The 22,202-nt window shown below is 41.7% G+C and overlaps 1 protein-coding gene across 1 annotated transcript in view; it reads right to left on the bottom strand.

Moving 5' to 3' along the window:
• Nucleotides 1-1,060: 1,060 nt before the first annotated feature.
• mrtfba (myocardin related transcription factor Ba) overlaps nt 1,061-22,202 on the bottom strand; it is a 35,402-nt gene continuing 14,260 nt past the window's right edge. Inside the window, 16 exon segments of the mRNA XM_034708637.1 lie at nt 1,061-1,201; nt 1,349-2,380; nt 4,383-4,452; nt 4,454-4,546; nt 5,014-5,271; nt 5,373-5,431; nt 5,433-5,510; nt 5,619-5,651; nt 5,654-5,754; nt 5,757-5,798; nt 5,922-6,083; nt 6,220-6,295; nt 6,383-6,408; nt 6,411-6,437; nt 6,614-6,679; nt 15,757-15,975. Coding sequence (XP_034564528.1) covers nt 1,061-1,201; nt 1,349-2,380; nt 4,383-4,452; nt 4,454-4,546; nt 5,014-5,271; nt 5,373-5,431; nt 5,433-5,510; nt 5,619-5,651; nt 5,654-5,754; nt 5,757-5,798; nt 5,922-6,083; nt 6,220-6,295; nt 6,383-6,408; nt 6,411-6,437; nt 6,614-6,679; nt 15,757-15,919 — 2,427 coding nt within the window. The 5' untranslated portion in view covers nt 15,920-15,975.

The following is a 22,202-nucleotide window of genomic DNA, read 5'->3' as shown; positions in this document are numbered from 1 at the left end:
GGCTTTCAAACGTATATTAAAAAGAGTTTTAACATGAATTTTAATGAAAAACGACAGTTATCTTCATTGAACCATGATCTGTGAGAATTAAAGAACACCAATGGACTAAATCTTGATTTAAATGGTTAATAATGGAGTTAAAATTTTGATTTAAAAAAAATGTGTATTGGGATTTTTTGGGGTTCTGACACTTTTGGATAATTGAATATGCCCCGGGTCAAATTGACCCAGAAACATTATTGCTGTTCCAGAGAAATGAACATTACAGGAGGGTTAAAGATATTGGTCTTAAAACAGAGTCACATCGAAGTCCGGCCATCATTTTGGCTTTGTACTTTTGTAATATTGATGATCACATTGCGTTACGGTATTGCAGGAGAAGCACAAAAGGCTCAACATGTAAACAAACACATACACAGAGTACTGTTCTGACGGCTGTGACACAACACAATATGCCACAGTCTCACCCTGTATGCCTCTGTTATTACCTCCTATGGTAGATCAGTGGACAAAGACTTTCCTTTACCAATACAGTCCATTAACAGAGCTACAGGAGGGATCAGAGAAGATGGTAAATGGACTGTACTTATGTAACACTCTCTCGAGTCTTCTGAGCACTAGCAAAACGCTACCTGTCATATTCACCCATTCACACCACATTCATACACTGAAGGCAGAGTGTAAATTCAAGACATGTGGTCTGTGGGATCCAACCCTTAAAATTTAGAGATGACGCACCCTATCCCTGAGCCACAGCTGCCTCATAGCAGAGGAATTTCATGTATTCTAAACAATACTTAGTAATTATAAACTGTAATTTATGAACTACAGTTTGAACTATTCTTTAAATCTTAAACAAGATTAACTGGAGGGTAAAAAAGATTCTTAAGATATATCAGCACGAATAATCCAAAAGCAGCTTGAAGAAAAAAATGTAATGTAATGCTGTATTTGTCATTTTGTTGGTCAAAATGTGGCCATTTTCTTAATTAAGAAAAAAAATGGCTCCAGAGAATAAATGATGAAAAGACAAACAAACAGTGGAACAGTTTTTCACTTGTTACATGTCCTGACTGACCTGTAAAAGTGGGTTGGGGTTGTTCATCTGCTGGCTTGGTGTTGTCTCTTTCTTAGTGGTTTGCAGGTGAGGAGCTGAAGCCTGGACCAGGCCTTGATTTGAGACTGTGGCCTGAAGGACAGGCTGAGGAGAGAGGGTGTAAAGAGTTAAACATTTGCTCTACACATAACAGAGTCTGTCTGACCAAATTAACTTACAAGGTGAAACTGTTTATACAGTTAAGACAATACTAATTAAGCCACTTCTAATCTCCACTCTCTGTAGTCTTACCTGCAGACTGACCGTGTTGTTCGGCAGCTGGATCGCAGTAGCATTGTTGGGTAGTGAGACTGGGAGGAGGATCTGAGTTCCAGCATGGCCTGTAGTGGTCAGCAGAGTCTGAGGCTGACCGAGGACCTGGGAGACCCCTCCTGAGTGGCTGATGAAGAACTGCTGCAGGCTAGGCGCTGCAGGCTGGGACTGGGGTTTGGGACTTCTCTGTGACTGAGGGCGAATCTGTGGGCTGGTGCTGACTTGGGGCTGTGCTTGGGATTGGATCTGGGCGATGAGCTGGGTTTGGGGCTGGAGCTGGATTGGCTTCCCAGAGGAGACGGTCACATCCTCCAACTTGACCACTGTTGGCAGGGAGGAGAGAGCCTGGGAGCTCAGGATGGAGTTAGGGATTGTAGCAGTGGTGGATGAACAGTTGGACAGGACTGTACCCTCCATTTTGACCACATTTGAGTTCAGCACAGTAGTGACAGGGTTAATAGTGGGTACAGAGGTAAATTTAGGAGAGACAGAGGCAGATTCTGTGGGGCCACACCTCTTCTCCACCTCCAGCTGCATCTTTAGCTCCTCCACCAGCCTCTGCTCATGCTCCAGCTTCCTCATCAGCTCCTCTATCTGCCGCTCCTTCTCATGGAGCCTCCTGTCCTTCTCCTCCGGGACACGGAAAGACAGGAGAGGTGAGGAGCTTAGATCTGACAGGCCGGCGCTCATCAGAGTCTCAGAAGGAGCTTCAGACATGCCAACATCATGCTGCAGGACGGAGGGATCAGCAGGGATTGGGGAGACCGGTGGTGTGCTTTTAATGCTCTCTGGAGTTATGTGCCGGACCGGGAGGACTATAGCAGGCGTGGTATTAGTGGTTGTGACCTCCATGGGGATGGAGGAGAAGGTGGAGGTGGCAGGGGCAGTGGTGGTGGTGGGGGCAGAGGTGATGTGGTTGTCCTGGAAAGGCTTCAGTCTTTCTATCAGATCTGTTTTTGTTCCTGACACGGGGAGGCCGCGCAGCTTCAGCTCCAGTTTCAGCTCAGCCACCTGGACAAAGTTGAAAAACAACGTCAAATCATTTATTCAAGAGGAATGTAGCTCATTTTCAATGAGAGTTATCTGTTCTTAACAGTTACAGGGCTACAGCAGACTCAGACTTTTGTCAGTCCAACGAAATTATGCTGTTAGACTGAGATCTGACATACAACATGTGAGCCTTCTGAGGGACACCACAGATCATCAATTTGTCCACCATTTGGCGGGAAGACAAAGCCGGAAAGCAGGAGCACACAGCTATCCTAACTCTGTCAACACTGTAAAGATTATACTTTTGGGCTTTTAATGCCTTTACTTTGAAGACAGGATGGTGGCTAGCATAGGAAACTTGGAAGATAGAGTGGGGAGTGTCACATGGAAAAGGCCACAAGTCAGATTAGAACCTGGGCTGTCTGCTCCAAGGACCACGGCCTCTCGCACATGTAGTATGAGATTTAACCACTTAGATAAACTCCTGCTCCTCTGCCCACACTTTGACTAAACTTTAAAACTGTATTTCATTTGCTTTTTAATTTTACAAAAATGGAATGTCACTGAAAAGTTTAAAGCATTCTATCTGTATAATCACAGGTGCTGGTTCCATGATGCTTCAAGGCCCAAGTACACACAAAGAGGGCTGCAACAGTAAACTAAATTCACTGTTTCACTAACAAACTCTCCATCAGTCGATGTATGCATGGCATAGAAATGTCAGATTACCCACTAAAAAGGCTGGATGACAACTTGTTCATTTCTACATAGTCCTCATTAAGAGGTTACTGCAAAGTTAAGTGACAAAAATCCCATTTGTAGTATTTTTCAGCTGGTGTTGTAGTTGGGTCACTAAAGCTTGAGTTCAAAATGAGACATCAGTGTTCAAGTCTGATTCCAGGTCTATATTTTAAAACTGTTTTTAAATCAGACCTAAATTACATCACACAGATCCGTTTTGAATCCCTCTTCTGCACAGTTGAAAAACCTTCAATGGACTCAACATCACCTACATCCCTCATCGACACTCAACCTGAAGTCACATGTTCATATGCCCAAACCACCTTTGAAGCATCCCTATTGGCTGACATGTATGTGGATTAGGGGCGTACCATATGACGATCTTAGATCGTGAACGATTAGAATGTGACGACGATCTGCCAAAGCACAGAGATCATAGAACCGGCTGTAGTGCATATTCTATCCCTTGTTGTGCCGTGTCTGTGCCATAAGTCTGTATGCCCATGCACTGCCGCTTCCAAAGTTTTTCTCTCTGCCCATTTGTTAGTCCGCTTCATGTTAGCACTACAGACACACGGATGAACCAATCAGAGCGAGCTGTAGGCAGTGTCTTGGTTTCTTTATCCCCCCTCCCCTTTTGCCCCAACTACGTGAGAGAAAGCATGGCCGCTAATGAAAGCGAAAGTGAGGAGTTGGTCCTTAAAGAGCGGAGCCATATTGCTTCTGTCGAGCCAGTGTGACGTAAAGAGGCGGGCTTGAGCCTCCTAGCCAACAACTGCAGTGTTCACACAGGCAGCTGTGCCTCTCATTGGAAGATTAGTAATCTTAATATCTTCGAAATTGGCGCGTTACAAAAAAAAATCATCCCCCTCACAGTGAGAGAACATCGAGAAATTAGCTATTCAGACTACACTCGTCTTTTGTACCAGGCTGTAAACATGTTTATTTCTGCTGTAAAGATCGTCTTTTTCCCATTCATGTGTTATGTGACTTCTGGTACTTCCGGAGCCAGCCTCAAGCAGATCCTCGATGAACTGCAGCTTTTAACACTTCCGCACTGACTCATGTTTTTAGACCGGAGGTTGCCGCTTGCTTAAACCCTCTCTTAGGTACGAGGATGACCTGTCAGATTTTCGTTGAAACTTTCGCTGTAAGCTATATCTTGATACAGTTGAGTTTGAACAGCTGATAAAATCCCCCTCTAGCCTACATGTATAATCTTGGATATCTAAAGCTGCCTCGGCATGCTGTGTTTGCCGGTGCACGTGGGTTTCCAAAATACCTTCATCTCCTCCAGGTTGGCAGGCAGGACTCCTGGCTTGCGGTTGGAGAGCGAGTTGTTTGGACGAGCCACATGGGGGAAGATTGAGGCGCAGGCTGGGCAGGGACACCATGATGGGCGGTCGCAGGGTGCCGGCGCTGCTGCTCTGCCCGTCCGCCACAGGTCTGCAGAGAGGAAGAAACAAAAAAAAGATGAGGTCACTTCTCTGGAAATCATTCACACAACAGATTAATAAGAAACAGAAAGAGGGGAAGGGGAAGTGTGAGAGGGAGGCAAGGTAGACAAAGAAGATATTGTGGCAAAAAAGAGAAGACAGGAAAGAAAGAGAGGAAATATGTTTCCAATATGAGCAGAGCATCCATCCTGTGCCTGAATAACAAAACCACATCGACTGAGCCACAACATGAGGCACAGTTCAAAGGGAGTTTGGCCATGCAGCAGCTGGTGTGACAACATCCTGTTACTTATGCACATGATTGGATTCAGAGTTGTTATTGGGAACAATCTAATCTAACTGCTCTCTGGGTCCCCTGAAAACAATATTTGCTAGCTTTCAGGTATTTTCAGATTACATTTATGAGTTATTGGTTCCCGTTAGAGGAGGAGTTCTTTTAATGTTTTGTACACGTACTTCAGTGGAGCAGGTAGTATAGTCTGATAGTTGTAGTGCTGCTGTTGCTGGCTGAGGATCTGCAGCTGGAGGAACAGTTGCTGCTGCTGCAGAAGTCGGGCGTAAGAAGAGTCCATGGGTGCTTCACTGGCCTCCTGCTTCTGGTCTGGGGGAACATACTGGTGGTACTTGAGCTTTTTCACCCTGGACTTGGGCTCTTTGTTCTTCTTACTGCGGCTCTTCTCGTAGGGCGTCTTCTGCTGGCTTTGCTGTTGTAGGAGGAAAGAGAGAATACATACAAGTTTGCCCAGCAGCTCTTACACAGAGAGGTGATTATGTATGAAGAGATGAATGGGAAAATGCTCTTACTTTGACCAGTGGTAGGGCCTGGTCTGGAGGAAGCAGCTGTGGTGATGGGATGTGCAAGGGTGATAGCCGTGGCGGCTTGCAGGCGGCTCGCAGGTAGAGATCACTTTCACAAAGTCGATCGTCGGTGCTTGTGGAGCAACTGGGAATGCCTGAAGAGTAACACCAACATGACACTTACGCAAACACTGAATGCCTCTGAGATCTAAGCTTGACTGTGAGCATGCGAAAACACAAACAGTACTAGTTTTGTATCTGACCTGCAGCAGAGGGTTAGGTAGAGGTGGTGGAGGTGTGCTAGGATTGGAGAGGGTGTCTCCGGCACTTTGCTTTCACAAGGTGAGGGGACGGAGCTCTGAGACTCCTGGCTGGCTGGCTGCTCTGGAGACAAGGCTCAGTGCTGTCTTCATCCAGGACTTTGGGATAATTTACCTGTCCTACTGAGAGAGAAACATTGGTCCTCTAACATGTTTTTATCATATCACATCTCCCTTATTCCAGACAACGGCTTCTCCCAGACTATTTATATGAAGGCATTTGTCATTTCATCATCATCCTCTCACCAATGATGGCCTGTTTCACGCTGGAGTCCACTGGCAGGATGTTTTTCTCCACCAGCTCCATGGGGCCGGGTCTCTGAGCTATCTTCTCATTTAGGTTGTCAGCCAGCCGGGCTCGCTTGAGTTTCATCTGGGTGGCCTGAAGTGAGGGCTCTGCTCCAGTCTCTGAAGAAAACATCATATGTCACATGCTTAGTATTTATCATGTTACATAATGTCAGCTTGTAGATTTTAAATATCTGATTTCAGGAACACCAAATGTTACTCTAAATGTATTTTTGCACCAGAGAAACTTCGATACCTTGCAGGATGTGCATCCTGACCAGCTCTGCTCTCTCTGGACGACTGCGGATCTTGTGCTTGAGGAAATTCTCAGTCTACAGACAGAGATGGACATCAAACAGTCAGTACATCGTGCTGTTTCTCAATCCACATTTGACACTTTCTTTTCAAACTTGCATTACCCTGGCTCTCTCCAAGCTGCGAATCTGCCGTGGAAAGCTGCCGGGCTCTTCAGAGCTGCAACACAGGACGTTTGTATTTGCATATTTATACAGACAAATAATGTAGATTAAAAAATAGACTGATTATGTTTGATATCTTAGTTATAAGAGTTGCTATATGTTGATATATTTGCACAAATGCTGCGTTCTTATTTCTGTAAGTGATGGACACCTGGCCGTGCAGATACTCACGTGGCATGATGCCTTGGTCCACCAACTGCTCCCGGGTTCTTCTTTGTTGAAGCCTCAACTGCAGGACTGAAAACAAAAGTAGAAAAATGTTACCAAAGAAGAAGAGAGGCCATTTGTTTGTATTAGTTTGAGGAAGTGCGTCTAAGGACATCAAACAAAAGAGAAGAAAAGGAACAAAAATGAGATTAAACTAAGTAGGTAAGTGCATAGGAACAACTTCCCACTGCCTGATGTCTATCACATCGTGCACTCAAGGTTGACAAATACCACAACTTTATGCTCAAAGAGGAATGCACTCAGGTCTCAGGTCTCATATAACCCTACCACTCAACCACATGTTTATTAGACCTGGTTTCACACAGAAGTGAACAGTGGTGTAGTCAAACTCAACCTGCTGCTCCTGAGAGAATGCAGGGAAGCCTCTTATTCAAAACGTCCAGTGTAACGGTGTTTTTCTACCAGATTGCTAATAATCTTTTTCCTCTTTGCTCTTCAATTTAACAAAGGTCTGGTTTTACATTTCTCAGGATGCTCTTACATGCAACAAGCCTGCTGATTAATGCCTTAAAAATCCATCCACTAACTTTCATTGCTTATGCCGTTTGGGGATGCTGGGCCTATCCCGGCTGTCATTGGGCAAGAGGTGGGGTACACGCCACACACTCACACCTAGGGCGATTTAGAGTGACAAATCAACCTGACGAGCACTTTTTTCAGACTGTGGGAGGAAGCCAGCTTACCCAGAGAGAACCCACACATGCCCAGGGAGAGGGTGCAAACTCCACACTGAAAGGCACCAGGGGAATTTGAAGAAGGAACTTCTTCCTGGGAGGCAACAGCGCTAACCACTGCACCACCATGCAGCCACCTGCCTTACATGCTGCCAAGAAGACAATCACAGGAGGCAGAGACGGACATCAACGAAAGACAATACTACACATCATTTCAACATCACAGGGTATGTGACTGGTGAAGGATAAAAAAGTAAACAGCCTATAAGTTCAGTTTATTCCAAAACTCAAAACAACACCTGTGCAGGTTTGAGTGTTATTGTTGTCAGTCTGTCAGGCAGTTATCTAGTCTGTGTCTGTAATTATATAACACTGCACTGTCACTTTTGTGCTTCTGTTTAAATGATGTGTCATCGTTTTATAACTCCTGTTTTCTCTGTTTGTTATTCATCTTCTCTTTGGTTTTCAATTCTCTGTGCTAATGATGCTTAAATGTCATTGTGAAGCACTTCCTCTTTTACTGGATTGTGCAAAATTAATCAACATGCCTTGCTTTGTCCTCAGCAACATATTGGTTAATGCCATTAAACAGTCTAATATTGCCGTTTGATAGCTGGCATCACCATGTGAGATGGACTACTGCAAAGTAAGGGACACTAACATGGATGTGGGGAGGGTTTTAGGGGCCTCTACTAGAATTTTTTTTGACATATCTTGCCTTACTTTAATGCTGATCATTTTTATGTATCATTAGCCATTCTGGAAACTCAAACATTTAGCCTAAAAATTCTCCATATTTCACCTCACAGCCAGTTAATTTCATTGATGAAATTATGACGATAAATGTTCGTCAACGACTCATTTTTTCATGACGAAAACAAGACTATGAAGAGCTAAACTGCATCACTAATATAAAAACTCTGACAAAAATATTTTTTGATTTGTTGACGAGACGATGACGAGACGAGAACTTTAGTGGCGGACCGTCGGACATTAAGAATCCATGTTTCCCCGCTGTGAGTCTTTAATGATAAAAGTGATGCATCCCTGTGACAGGCTGAGTTATTATCTGAGGGGCTCAGTGTTAGCTTGGTCTCTACCTGCAGCAGGTGTGCTTTTTGAACCAGCTCTCCCTCCTCCATGCATCTGTCTCATCTTCATTGATGATTTTTACCCCTTGTGTGCGTTAGTGACAAAGACACAACCTTGGGACGTCTGTTTAATATTTGACGTTTGCAGTTTTTGCTGCTATTACCGTAAAAAGCTCCCGTCTAGAGCTTGATTTAGTCCAGTTTAGTGATACATCAGACACATTTAGTAAGTATGGATCAACTCCTTGTCATCAAAGATGCAGATGCATTTCAGAGTGCCGTGAACTGACTGACTGTGTGCGCCTGTCACTGCAGGTACATTCAAGGACTGTCGTAAATGTGCAATACAGGCCTTTCATGGCATTTTTCTGTGAATCAAGAGAATCAAAATACAGTCACAGTGGTCACATCAAGAGTGTTTCTTTTTAATGTTTTGTAGGGACATGTTGAATTATTTAACTTAAGATATAACACAAGCAAAAGTGTTAAAGGAGTGAAATGTTGACGATTTTAACACTGTTACCAATATCTGAGCGACTACATGAATTATTTAAAGAGTGAAGGTTTTTGCGGCAAAAATCAAAGACTAAAATGTTTTGAGTTGACGAACTAGACTAAAACTATAAAGAACTGAAAAGACTAAAATGTGAATAAAACTAACAGGCAGTTCTGTCTAAGACTAAGACTAAGACTAAATCTAAAATAGCCGCCAAAATGAACACTGCTGGAACCTCAAACATTAGCCTAAAAATTCTCCATATTTCACCTCACAGCTCATTACCCTCCCTCCTCCTGTCAACCCAGTTTTTCAATCCAGAAAATCACATCTCTGCATTATTTATGCACGTCTATCAAACTCATAACCTTCCTGTGAAAGATGTCTCTTTAAGTCTGAACACTTCCACTAAACCTTCCACACCTGGATAAGCCGGTATCAGCAGTCAGCCTACTTTAACAACAACAACAACAACAACAACAACAACACAACAACAACAACACAACAGAGAAGAGGAATGCTCACCTGCTTTGACCCCAGTGCAGCACTCACTGAGTGTCTCCACCTCCATACAGGCCATTGTTTGACACTGACCGAGCTGTCCAAACTACAGCTGAGGGATTAAGCCATTTAATCCCAAAGTGTAAACATTTGTGTTAAACCCACGGTACGGGTCATATCCTCTCAGTTCCAGTGCAGCGAGGTTAACTGATATGTAAGAATCCAGCGTGTAGCAACCCTTCTGTTTATTAACATGAAGTAACATTTGGTCTGCCCTTTATTACTCCACCTCTCCTCCACTCGTATATTTTAGTTACAGGGACAAAACAGCCTCCTCCTCCTTCTTTCTACTCTCACTTCCTTCTCTCACTCAGCCGGTTTTTGGATGGATTATTTTCTGCCTCGAGGCGATCCCCGCACAGCCAGATGTGGGAGACTTTTTCGCTTCCATCTAGCTGCTGAAGTCTGAGTCAGCACTGACTAAAGAAGACTGAGGACAAAGCAACGGCATCCTTGCACTGAAAAGACGAGCGTTTAGCAACAACACAAGTGTAACATTAACCAGGAAGCAGGGGGAAGATTCGCATGAATTCAACACAGACCATGAGCGGAGACACTTCTCTATTCACAGGAAGGGATGAGTTGAAGCTTTCAGAGAAACACAAGCGCAGGAAACAGCTGGCCTCACCAACTTCACATCTTTTTAGTATCAATTCATTCTTGTCCTAACAGGCTAAGCTTGAACTCATTGCATCACTTTGTTGACTAATCATATTTGTGAGCGTTGAGGTAATACGGCTGCTTCTTCTCTAACCCGAGCTGTGAATCATTTACTAATGTCTCATGCAGAAAATCCACCCAAGCTCTTACTTCAACAGTCATTTAGCGTGACTTGAAAAGGGTCTATAAATCCCTAAAGAGACCATCAATTCGCCCCAGCGCTACACTCAGGGAGTTGTTGGAGTAAGTCATTCAGAGGGGACGTGTTTGTTCAGGCGAATAGTTAAGGACTTCCAGTCAGTGGCATTGTCCTAAAGTCCTCCGGGAAACACTGCGCAGCCTGACAAACACATTCTGACCTGTGACCTGCGCAGACTGCACAGAGAGGTGGACGACATGACTCAGCTGTTAGTGCACACATTTATAGACTGACGTGCGCTCACACAGTCAGTGGGTTGTTACAGGAGACAGATGTTTGCTGAAGTGTCTCTGTCAAGATCATGAGCTTTAAAAAGTTATCAGGAGTTTAATTTGAGACGTAGTGAACAATCCAGACAAGACGTGCCAGCCGTACTCAGCCAAGTGTAGAAATGTGGCAACGTTTTTAGAAAATTAGACTCTGTAGACTGAGCAAAATAACACTGGTTGTTGTATTCATTTACTGCTGATATTATTTCTAACTCTGTAAAACACTTTCCATCAATCAATCAATCAATCAATCAATCAATCAATCAATCAATCAATCAATCAATCAATCAATCAATCAATCAATCAATCAATCAATCAATCAAACAAACAATCAATCAATCTTTATTTGTATAGCACCAAATCACAACAAACGTTATCTCAAGACGCTTTTACAAACATAGGAGGTCTAGACCACTCTATGTCAAATTATGAACAGAGACCCAACTTCAAGACAGGGTAAGACTCAGTCTGACCCCACCTTAATCCTTTTAACAGGCAGAAACCTCAAACTTTGAATTGCTGTGTATGAATGCTGCTTTTTAAATAAACTTTTCTTGCTTTTTTTCTTCTCCAGAGTTTAATAAGATTGCAAGCTTTTGTATGGCTCTGTTAATGTGACGGTGAAGCTGGTTAGCTTAGCTTATTTGTTTGATTTATGAATACAAAAAAACAACAACTGGGTGGTAAAGTCTGTCAATTAAGTGAACGAGTACTGGTCTGCTGACACAGAAAGTTTTCAACAGAAAACAGTAAACTACTGTTGCATTTTGGCCATTAATTTACATGGAAACAGCGTATTTGGCAACTGAAAACTTTGAAAAGTTCAAAGTCAAAGTGGATTTTTTTGAAAACACAACCCCTTCTGTCGCGAACCAAGCAGCAACTCCAGTCTCAAAATATGAAGCTTACGCGGAAGTGTTATAAACTGCAATTCATCAAGAATCCGCTTGAGGCTGGCTGCAGAAACACCGGAAACCACATAGACATCAATTTAAAAAGGACGATCTTTGCAGCACTAATAAACATGTTTACAGCCTGGTTTGAAAACAGCGTTCAGGAACAGATGGGTGATGTCACAAATACTACGTTCATTATTTATACAGTCTATGATCGCAACGTACAAGAGCAAATCCCTCGATACGGTGACGTTATAGCATCATGTGCACCTGTATATTACGCTGCCAGTCAAATAGCAACATGGTTTATTAACACTTCTCCAGACAAAGTTAACGTTTTTCCAATGTGTGTTCACCATAGTCTTCTTGTGTTTGTACACACCGCTCTGTTGAAGAACGGCTTAATAATGTGAATGCGCGTGGTGGTGTTTCATAACCCCACAAAACTGAAGCACAACAGCCAGCTCTGCTAGCACACACCTGCGTTATCGGTCGTTGATGTGTTTTCAAGTGAAGGCGGATTAAAAAACCCTGTAAAGTAAAGCCTTCTTGTGGGCCAGCAAAACCAGTCCAAAGTATAAGGAGAAAAAAAACGTCCTGATTATACACGGTGTTCAGCACCAATTATCTAAATGTGGGTGATGCTGCTGAGTTGTGGCCCTCTATGGTACTGAAGCTTGTTTTAAACTATTTTACTAAGACATCTGACAATAGCCAATCAAAACCAGATCATACTATGTAAGCTGTCTGTTATCTGGTGGCTAACACTTTAATGAAGTCCATGCACAGCCTGCAAAAAATCCCAACCAGCTAATACGACTATAAATGTAAAATTACAGGTTCAGCTTGAGCTTAACACAAACATCAGCATGAACACTTGGAAATGGAAAGTATCACCACAGATTTTATCTTGTATATGTCCTGAAATTCTCCTTCCCCCTTCTTTTAAAATGTTCTTTACATTTCTCACATCTTCAGAAGAATCCCTGTTACTGATTTTAGATTTCATGTCTTACTGGCCGGGGACTTTCACCCTTTCACAAAAGACTGGCTGAACTGGGTCTTGTCTTACACCCTCCAGACTACAGCCTCCTGACTCACACAACAAAAGCAGCCTTAGACACTGCGACCTGTCATGATGGAGGACAGATAAGCACCTGCATGTTAAAATCAATATGAGGGAGAGAGGAGGATTCTGCGGTTGGCAAAGTGCTGGAGCTGGCTTTGGAGAGTGGAAAGTATGAGGTGTGTTTTCTCGCTGCGGGGGAAATGACAAAAGCCGACATGATGAGCGGGTGTTACTACTGTTGACATTCCACAAAATGTTCCACAGTCGAGAGACTTTACTGCTCTCTCCTGCAGACAGCAGCAGCAGCAGCCACAGAGCAGGAGCGGCACAAAATCCCACAGTTATCCAAAACATGTCTAATCCAGTCTGGCTGAACACCCTGTGTTTGTTGACTGTATCTGACAAATCAGATTTCTTGAAGCATGGTGATCAATATTGCAGTGATTGCACTGGACCGATCTCGATTTACCATCTAAGCCATGATTAGGAACTGGCGGAGGCAGCCGTGACTCTAACCCACTCGTAAAGCCTGATAATCGTGTAGCCATCCATCAGTGTCAGAATCAGTCTCATGTGGCAGCCGAGTCAACGCCGACATCATGAGGGTGAGGGAGGCTAACACGACGGCTGGCTAGCATGGTGAAAATTATTTCCAGTCTCATTGACTGAAGTTTCATGGATAAAGGACTAATTTGCAACTGATTCAGGATGTACGTGCCTGTGTGCATGTGCAGCACATGAAGGGCTTTAAGCTTCACAGGGCTGCAGTTTGTATCATCAAGTTTCAGTGAATGTATTCAGGAGGGAAGCTATTGAATATCGGATCTCCTTTTATGCGTTCTTTGGTCTGCCTTAAAGCTTTACACCCTGTCGGAATATGTTTTTTGGTATCTAGCATCCCAGATTAGGGGTGTAAAGCATCACTGATGGGGGTAGATATATTGATTAATTCAATGATCAATGATTCTACATCACTGACGCAAAGTGAAATGCTTTGTGCATTATGTCACATTTTAGTTGTGCAAAGTTGATTAATGTGCTTGTGTTTAATGACCACGTGTTGTTATCTTGTCTCATATATCATGCAGGAACTTAAACAGAACAGATCGAGGCAAATATTGTAGCATTGTCAAAAATATTATATCAAGATCAAAATATGATTTACGTTCCAAACCATAGCATCAGATGTATGTACTGAGTTTCCTGTCTTGGCTTGATTTGAGACAATGCTACATCCTTATAGAAGGTAACAGTGACCTGATGGTGCATCACCCTGAATAAAGTTACATCTTTTTCAAAGTGATTCATCAGATTATTTAAAATCACATTAAATGACTCGAGTGTCGATGTAAGCTCCAGACTAACATTTTGTAACAAGCACAAGTCAGTGACTCAGATTCATCGTGACTGTGATGACTTGTGTGTTTGGTGTGTGTCAGTCATCACACAGTTACAGTAGCGTATGTGTAATATGATGTGATAGTGGAATTCAGTGTTACTTAAGATGAGATGTGTGTTAGTTAAGCAGAGCAACAAAGTGAGCATGGAAAGTGAAACTACAGTATTAACTAGCTAATGACTACATGGCTGTACAGTGTGCAACACACTGGTCTGTATTACTATCAAATATAAATAGAAAGTAATTAGCATAAAAGTCTTCCTGTTATGAAGATCAAGGCCAAAAGGCTGTATACAAGGTTACATCAGTATCTGTACCATAACAAGATGTGTGCATTTCAGAGTGTTAACTCTTTAATAACACTGAAAAAACTCTCTATATTAGGGCTGAACGATTAATCAAATTCAAACCAACATCGCAATGTAATAGAATGCAATTTTCAAATCACGAAGGCTGCGATTAAAAAAAAAGAAGCTTCATGTACACAGACGCAACTTTACGTGACATGCATGCAGTAGGTGGCCGTAATGCACCTTTCAGCTGGTTTGCCGACGGCCAAAAATCTCCGTAGAACGAGACACGTGCGAGCGAGGGATGAAGAAAACAACTTCAGCCACGCTAAGTTTTGATTTGTTGTTTTGTTGTTGACATCTTTAAAAATGACCTCAGCAGAAGAACCGATCATATTGAGGCGTACAAAATAATCAACACGCTGAATATCAACATGTGGAGCAGGCTTATAAATAATCTCCACAGACGCAGAGTCAGTGAAGACCCAGACAACATGTGGATTTACAACAACACGACAACTGAACAGAATCATATTTCAGACTCACAGTGTCCAGTTTTCTGTCTGCTGGTTCTTATTGAGAAAAAATAGCATGTTTATGTGGTCAGGTGTCAGTCAGGAGCGCAGCCAGGTCAGAATCAGTCCAGCAGCGGAGAAAAAAAGAGACTTGTCACTCAGCCGCAGCTGAGCGTCTCCGCTGTGAGCAACACCTTCAGTCAGCTGGTTCACATCGAAACATGCTTTAAACTTAAAACACAGAATTTTGTTAAGTAGTTGTGGTGAACGCTTACAAGTCAAAGTATTTAGTAAGTTTACAACTGTAATTCAAGTAGATAAATAAACAGTCTTTCATATTAATTCATGCTTCATTTGCCTTTATCTTAACATAAGTCTAGTCTATGAGAAAGAACAGTTTGTGTATAATAAATCTGATATTGTTTATCATGATACAGATTGATTTATTGCTTGTGTTTGTTGAAAAATACATGAGAAGAGGACCTTGAAAAAATAATCGGATATTAAATCGCAATATTAAGGAAAATAATCGCAATTAGATCATTTTCCAAAATCGTTCAGCCCTACTCTATTTATAATTATATATCATCAAACTAAGTCAAAGTTGTTATAAAAGTAAAGCTTTAAAGCTTTTGGATTCAATATTTGACTGAATATTTGGGGTCAGTGGGGGAGCAAATGCTAGGGCAGATTTCTTGTCTGGGTCCAGCCCTGGCAACAGCTGAGACGCAGGATATAAACAAACAATCAACCATGAAAATATGTCCCTGAAATTAACTAAACAGAAGCTAAGCATCATAAATCACGAGTTGAGTGTATCATTACATCCCTGCAGGCCTTTGTGTACGTTTTTTTAGGGAGCCTCTGGAGGGGATCCTCCTTCAGTATTTGCAGAAGGACAGAGTGAAAACAAATCTTTTAATTGTGGTGAACATGTGCTTTTTCATACCATGCATCATGTCCTCACCATTTTTGCGTTCGTTGAGTGGCGGCAGATTCTGTGTGGGGTGCAGCGACAGCTCCTCCATCTCGTGGGTCACCGCCTCGCTCTGAGGACTAGGCAGCAGCAGATTCAACATCTCACAATCCCCTCCTGCGCCGAGCTGCCCCTGAGAGGCCTGGGGCTCCATGCTGCCTCTGGAGGGGTTTCTGGATCACCGTCCCTTTGGTAAGGTCTTGCTGCTACCTGGATCAATCAAAGAGACAAGGAGGGAGAGAGAATGAGGAGTCAGAGGAAAAACTAGTGACTGATGTAATCATTTCACTCATGAGCAGCGGCAGTTGTGATGAATAACCATCATCCTGTTGGTATGACTACTTCACCCAACTGGTGAAATGCTAACGGTGGCATTTCATTTCAGCCATCTGGAAGAGCTCAGCCACAGCCCAAATTATTCATTAAACAAGCCGCGCTGGCCATTATACTGAATAATCACTTCAAACCGCTGCTCATGAGAAACAACGCCAGCGTGTGCATGAATGTTCTCTCTGTTCAGACAGGCTTCATGATCAGGAACATGACGTCGCTGCAGCGGTTTCAAACAGAGGGAACGGAAACATTTCAGGGAGCAAAACAAACAGTTTAGTATCCATGGCTTCCCTGTAGACCCTTAACCAGCAGATGACAGACTGCTGGGTCTCTGCACATGTGCTATTTATTGCTCTCCAGCATCACCACACTTCTATCCATTCCAGGACCCAAGCGCTCTTTACCAACCATCCTGATGTGTTGCTTTTGGCTGAGAACTTCTGTGTTCCTATGGCTGCCTTTATTTCTCCCTGACGGGCCTCTTAAGTGCCAGAGGCATGAGACGGCTCTGATAGTCTGCGGGACCTAACTCAGACACATGTGGTTTCAACACGTCGAGGTGATGTACATTCTGGTGGTTGCATGCTGAAGTCATGAAGTGAACAAACAGAATAAACTCTATAGAACATGTTTCATCATGGAAGGCCAAACGTCTTACTGCAAGCTCAATAAAAGTTTCGAAAACCCTTCGACTAAGTTTCCATATATATAACTCTTCCTTTGCAGCAGTATGGATTTTCACAGCTAGTTTTAATAGGTTTATAACTGAATTTAATGCTACTAGTGCTTTTCCCTGAATGTACAGAGTCTTTAAATCATTATCATGGTTAACAATTAATCAGGACTTCCTCAATGACTAGCTCATACCAACTTGATTCTTAATTCTTATCAATTTGTTCAATCCAATGATGGCTATAATGCCATTATTTTTGTATGTGAATATACATACACCGTGTTCCAAATTGTTATGCAAGTTACATTTTTGTGAATATTTTAAAAACTATGTTAACAGTCTTTTTAAAACTTGTTAGGAAGTCAGATAGTGAATATATTTATTTCTTTCAACTGTGTGGTTAAAATTATGCTTTTTGGCTGTATTTTTAAGTAGAAAGGAGGAGGAAAATACAAAAGAGGACATTAGAAATTTGAGAAACACTTTAGATTTGAAATGTTTTAAAGACTTTAACAGTTTCATTTTGTATACAAATCTAAAGAAAACTGTTGTTTTTGTTGAAGTTTGAATACAGTTGTAGTAAACTTATTTTCAATAAATAGAACATTCAAAATGGTGGCTAGTTTTTAATTTTCACAAGTTATATGCTCTTATCACCGACTTGCATAATCATTTGGCACGCTCATTTCTGCGGATTCTGCATTTATTAAAAAATACAGCTGAAAAGCATCATTTTAACCACACATTTGAAGAAATATATTTACTTTCTGACTTCTTAACAAATTTGAATACGACCGTTGACTTAGTTTTGAAAATATTCACAAAAATGCAACTTGCATAACAATTTGGAACACGGTGTATGTTTGTCTTTTTGAAGCACTTGGGTGCAAAATCAAAAATGCTGTATCATTGAAGTTTACTCAAAAATGTACAGAAAGCTTCAAATAGGGATTGATCACTTGATAGGACACTCTGAAGTAAGTGAATAAATAAAGCAACTAAACCTGATTATTATTAATCTGTCTTCTGAATTATAAAAATAAACAGATAAAAGTAAAAGTACATTGACTTAGCCAGGGGATCCCCAAAACACCAGTAAGCCTGACTGGCCCTTGAGGTGGTTAAATGTTCCTCACTGCCGTGGGAATACTGTCATAGACAAATCCAAAAACCTATAGAATAGAACTAAAAGAAAGGCTTAAAGATATTAAATGAAATTGTGTTTATGTTTTTAAAATTGTGGTTAAAATGTGCTCTTTTTAAAATATTTTTGTCTTTGGAAGGCATTTCTACGACTCCCCTCTCAGTGTTCACACTTTAGGAACCTCTTTACTAAGCCATACAGTGATTCAGATGTCATTAATAGCTTAAAAGAGACAAAAAAAACTATATTTTAATGACAATAAAATACAAAAAATGCATAAATCCATAAACCTTAGCTCCCTGTGACATCACATCAACAAATAAGAAAACAGAAAGACATTTAAATGAGCCAAAACTAATATTGTAACAATTTTTGGCACCATTCATGACACAAAAAGTGACTCAAAACTAAGATTATGACATTATGTAAGCCTGAACATGAATGTATATAAATATAGACAACATCCCCTTTAAAAAATAAAGCCAAAATGCTGCCATGAAGGGCTCACATTGCCCTGGTGATGTATTTTGAAGCTAAGACATGCACAGAGTGATCTGGCTGGTGGAACAGCAGAACTGATGCCATGCCCCTTCTGCTGCAGTCTACAGGAGAACTGATTCTTGTGTTGGTTTAAAGCAGAAACTTATGCTTAAGACAGTTCAACGATTCTTCTGGTAGTTTTTGTTATGTATTTTCTCTGCTTATCTGCTGAAGAGCGCTGCAGGAGCCACATTTGTTGTCATTAATTACGTCACATGCCCTCTTTTTAACATCAAATAACCAACTAAAACTTAACTTCATCAAAGAATGAAAACCGGAACACAAATCAGTGTGATAAGAACCAAAATTTATGACAGCAAAAAGGTTTAAGAAATAAAATATTTGAAATGTATTTTGATTTTAAAGTTTGACCCATGTCCCACCTGTTAACATGGAGAAGGCAGGCTTTATGACCTGTGCCACAGTCAGTCACGGGGCACCTCTGAATGTTTTGAAATCATTTGTAGGGAGCTATGATGTCATCTATGAGTCTGACCCAAGCGGCAAACTCCGGTCTCAAACGATGAAGCCAATGCGGAAGTGATATAAACTGCAATACATCGAAAATCCGCTAGAGGCTGGCTGCAGAAACACCGGAAACCACATAGATATGAATGGGAAAAAGACGATCTTTGCAGCATTAATAAACATGTTTACAGCCTGGTTCAAAAAACGGCTTGGCCCTACAAAGCTAATCTCTCTAATGGCATACACTGTACGGGGGGTGAATTTTTTTCTAACGTGACGGTTAAGAAGATATTAAGATTATGAGTTTTGCCCAAATAAGGACATGACTGACGTGACTCCCGGTTGGGAACACACAGCCATTGGCTAAGAGACTCACACTACGTCACACTCTGCCTAGTTGAGTTCCGCATTACCAATATGGCTGCCGCCGTCGATTTGCTTCAAAACAGCTCTCAGGAACAGATGGGTGACGTCACGGATACTACGTCCATATTTTTTACAGTCTATGGTCTGACCTGGTAACAACTTCATGATCTTGAAGTGCCTTTCTCTCCATTATTTGAAACTCAGATGTTTAAACCCTCTGCTTCATCAACCAAACAACGAGTAATAACACCAGAGTCAATCCCAGTTCACTTGACATTTACTGGCAGTCTCAACGTGTGTGTGCTGTATCTGGTGGCTAAAAGTTGGCTCTGACTTGCAGCCACTTCCTGGCCTCTTAATGATGATTTGAATCTGAAACAACGAGCCGCAGCTACAGAAACACAGTCTTGGTCTTTATGTTTAACAAGTTTTTACCTCAAGTCTGTCACAGAACTGCAGAAACAGATCTCCAGTAACAGCAAACACAGTGTTCAGCCAGTCACTGCTCTGTGGCATGAAAGTGTTTCATAAAGATTTCAGTCAGATTAAGCCGATAAGCCTTTCTGTTTAAACCGTCAGGGCCAAATCAGAGCTGTTAGAAAAGGGACTTGACATGCATTGACAGTGGTCGAGTACTATTCATCTCTCCGGCTGCCTTTCAGTGGGCATACAAGGTTTTTTAGCAATGAAATTTCACATCAGCTTTTCAAGTTGCAGCTGCTCTTCAGCACAAAGTGAAATCAGACAGAAATCACCATTTCAACAGTAGGAAACTTTGGGAGGTTTTAGGCTCTTACCATAATATAGACACTGTAACAAAACTTTGTACTTTGAACTTTTGCACCAAACCCAGCAAAAGCATAAGGTTGGTGTTCCACTGTGTGATTCTGCAGTGTGTTATGGACGCAAGAGAGGCATGACATGTAAAACAACAGCAGGAGAGTTGCATACACACTCAGACATGCATGCACCGCTGTTCAGTCCTGGCTTCTGGTACACCTCTGTTACTGCTTCTGATGCCAGCTCTGCAGCCGAAACAACTTTGCCCAACTATTATGCCTCTGTGCATTTACATTGTGGATGAAGGTTCATCAGTCCTGTCTTGATCAAGCGGTGTATGAGGATTTAACAGGCTTTCATAAAGGCAACATATTCTCACAGTCTGTCACATTGTAGCTGCAGATTCAATTTAAAGACTCTTCGCTTTAAATGAGGCTTTAATAAGACTACAACCAAGCGGCAAACTCTGGTCTCAAACGATGAAGCCAATGCGGAAGTGCTATAAACTGCATAACATCGAAAATCCGCTTGAGGCTGGCTGCAGAAACACCGGAAACCACATAGATATGAATGGGAAAAAAGACGATCTTTGCAGCATTAATAAACATGTTTACAGCCTGGTTCAAAAAACGTCTTGGCCCTACAAAGCTAATCTCTCTAGTGGCACACACTGTACAGGGGGTGAATTTTTTTCTAACGTGACGGTTAAGAAGATATTAAGATTATGAGTTTTGCCCAAATAAGGACATGACTGACGTGACTCCCGGTCGGGAACACACAGCCATTGGCTAAGAGGCTCACACTACGTCACACTCTGCCTAGTTGAGTTCTGCATTACCAATATGGCTGCTGCCGTCGATTTGCTTCAAAACAGCTCTCAGGAACAGATGGGTGACGTCACAGATACTACGTCCATATTTTATACAGTCTATGACTACAACTAGATTCCTGTTAACATTATTAACCCTTAAGCTCCAGGTGACAAACAAAGGAGCAGAATCGTCTGGCCAAAGCTACCTTTGTGTGTACTGCGGTTTACTATATCTGCAGTGATCAAGACTGTTACATTAGCTGGGTTATTTTAAAGAGCTAGCATGCCACCATACTGCATTCCCATCACCTTGATCTAACAGCAAGTAACCCTCCAGCTACCACATCATTTCTTGTGTGTGCAGTGGCTTCTACCTCCTCGACGGTCCTTCCATGGTTATTATCTGCAGGATTTCTGTGTTTTGTTGCTGCTGGAGAAGATACATCTGTTGAAGTTTTCTGTTTCCACAAGCCAAGAATAAATCCTCCTTTTAATGTGAAACAAGTCTGGGTCTGGTTATCTTACATCTTCACATTGTTATAGCTTGATTTCTTTTGCAATTTACTTCCTCAAGAGATAGAAGATATGTATTCAAATATGTATTCAAATGTAAGTGTATGTATGTGAGTAGTATAAAGGGGGAAAAAAAGAAAAGCAAAAAAAAGAAAAGTCAGAGTTTCTTAGAAGATCAAGACATGTAAAAGAGTAACATGGAGAGAGTTTTTAGACTGCTTTACACCAAACTATTGAGATCACAGGAGTGGACCACAACTACTGCAAATTTCTTCAGGTTTCATTCTGACGACATGGAAGTAGTGATCCAATGTCAGATCTTATCTCAGTTTTCTGAAACATAAATTGAACACAAATATAGATGGAAGTGAGAGTAGAAAAATAAATGTTTCAGAGTGAAGTAAAATCTATTGGACAAAGTTGTGTCTGAGTAATTGCCTGTGTATGAGCTTGGAACTTCCATGTAGGGCTGGGCGATAATTCGATAACGATAACTATTGTGATACATTTTTTCTCAATATAAATACAGTGGGGCAAAAAAGTATTTAGTCAGCCACTGATTTTCAAGTTCTCCCACTTAGAAAGATTAGAGAGGTCTGTAATTTTCATCAGAGGTACACTTCAACTATGACAGACAAAATGAAAAAAAAATCCAGGAAATCACATTGTAGGATTTTTAAAGAATGTTTTTGTAAATTATGGTGGAAAATAAGTATTTGGTCACCCACAAACAAGCAAGATTTCTGGCTCTCACAGACCTGTAACTTCTTCTTTAAGAAGCTCTTCTGTCCTCCACTTGTTACCTGTAT

This window comes from Notolabrus celidotus, chromosome 18 (genome assembly GCF_009762535.1).
Source record: "Notolabrus celidotus isolate fNotCel1 chromosome 18, fNotCel1.pri, whole genome shotgun sequence".
Classification (NCBI taxonomy): domain Eukaryota; kingdom Metazoa; phylum Chordata; class Actinopteri; order Labriformes; family Labridae; genus Notolabrus; species Notolabrus celidotus.
Note: the sequence above shows the minus strand (reverse complement) of the source record. Positions and strands in the feature narration are given on the sequence as shown.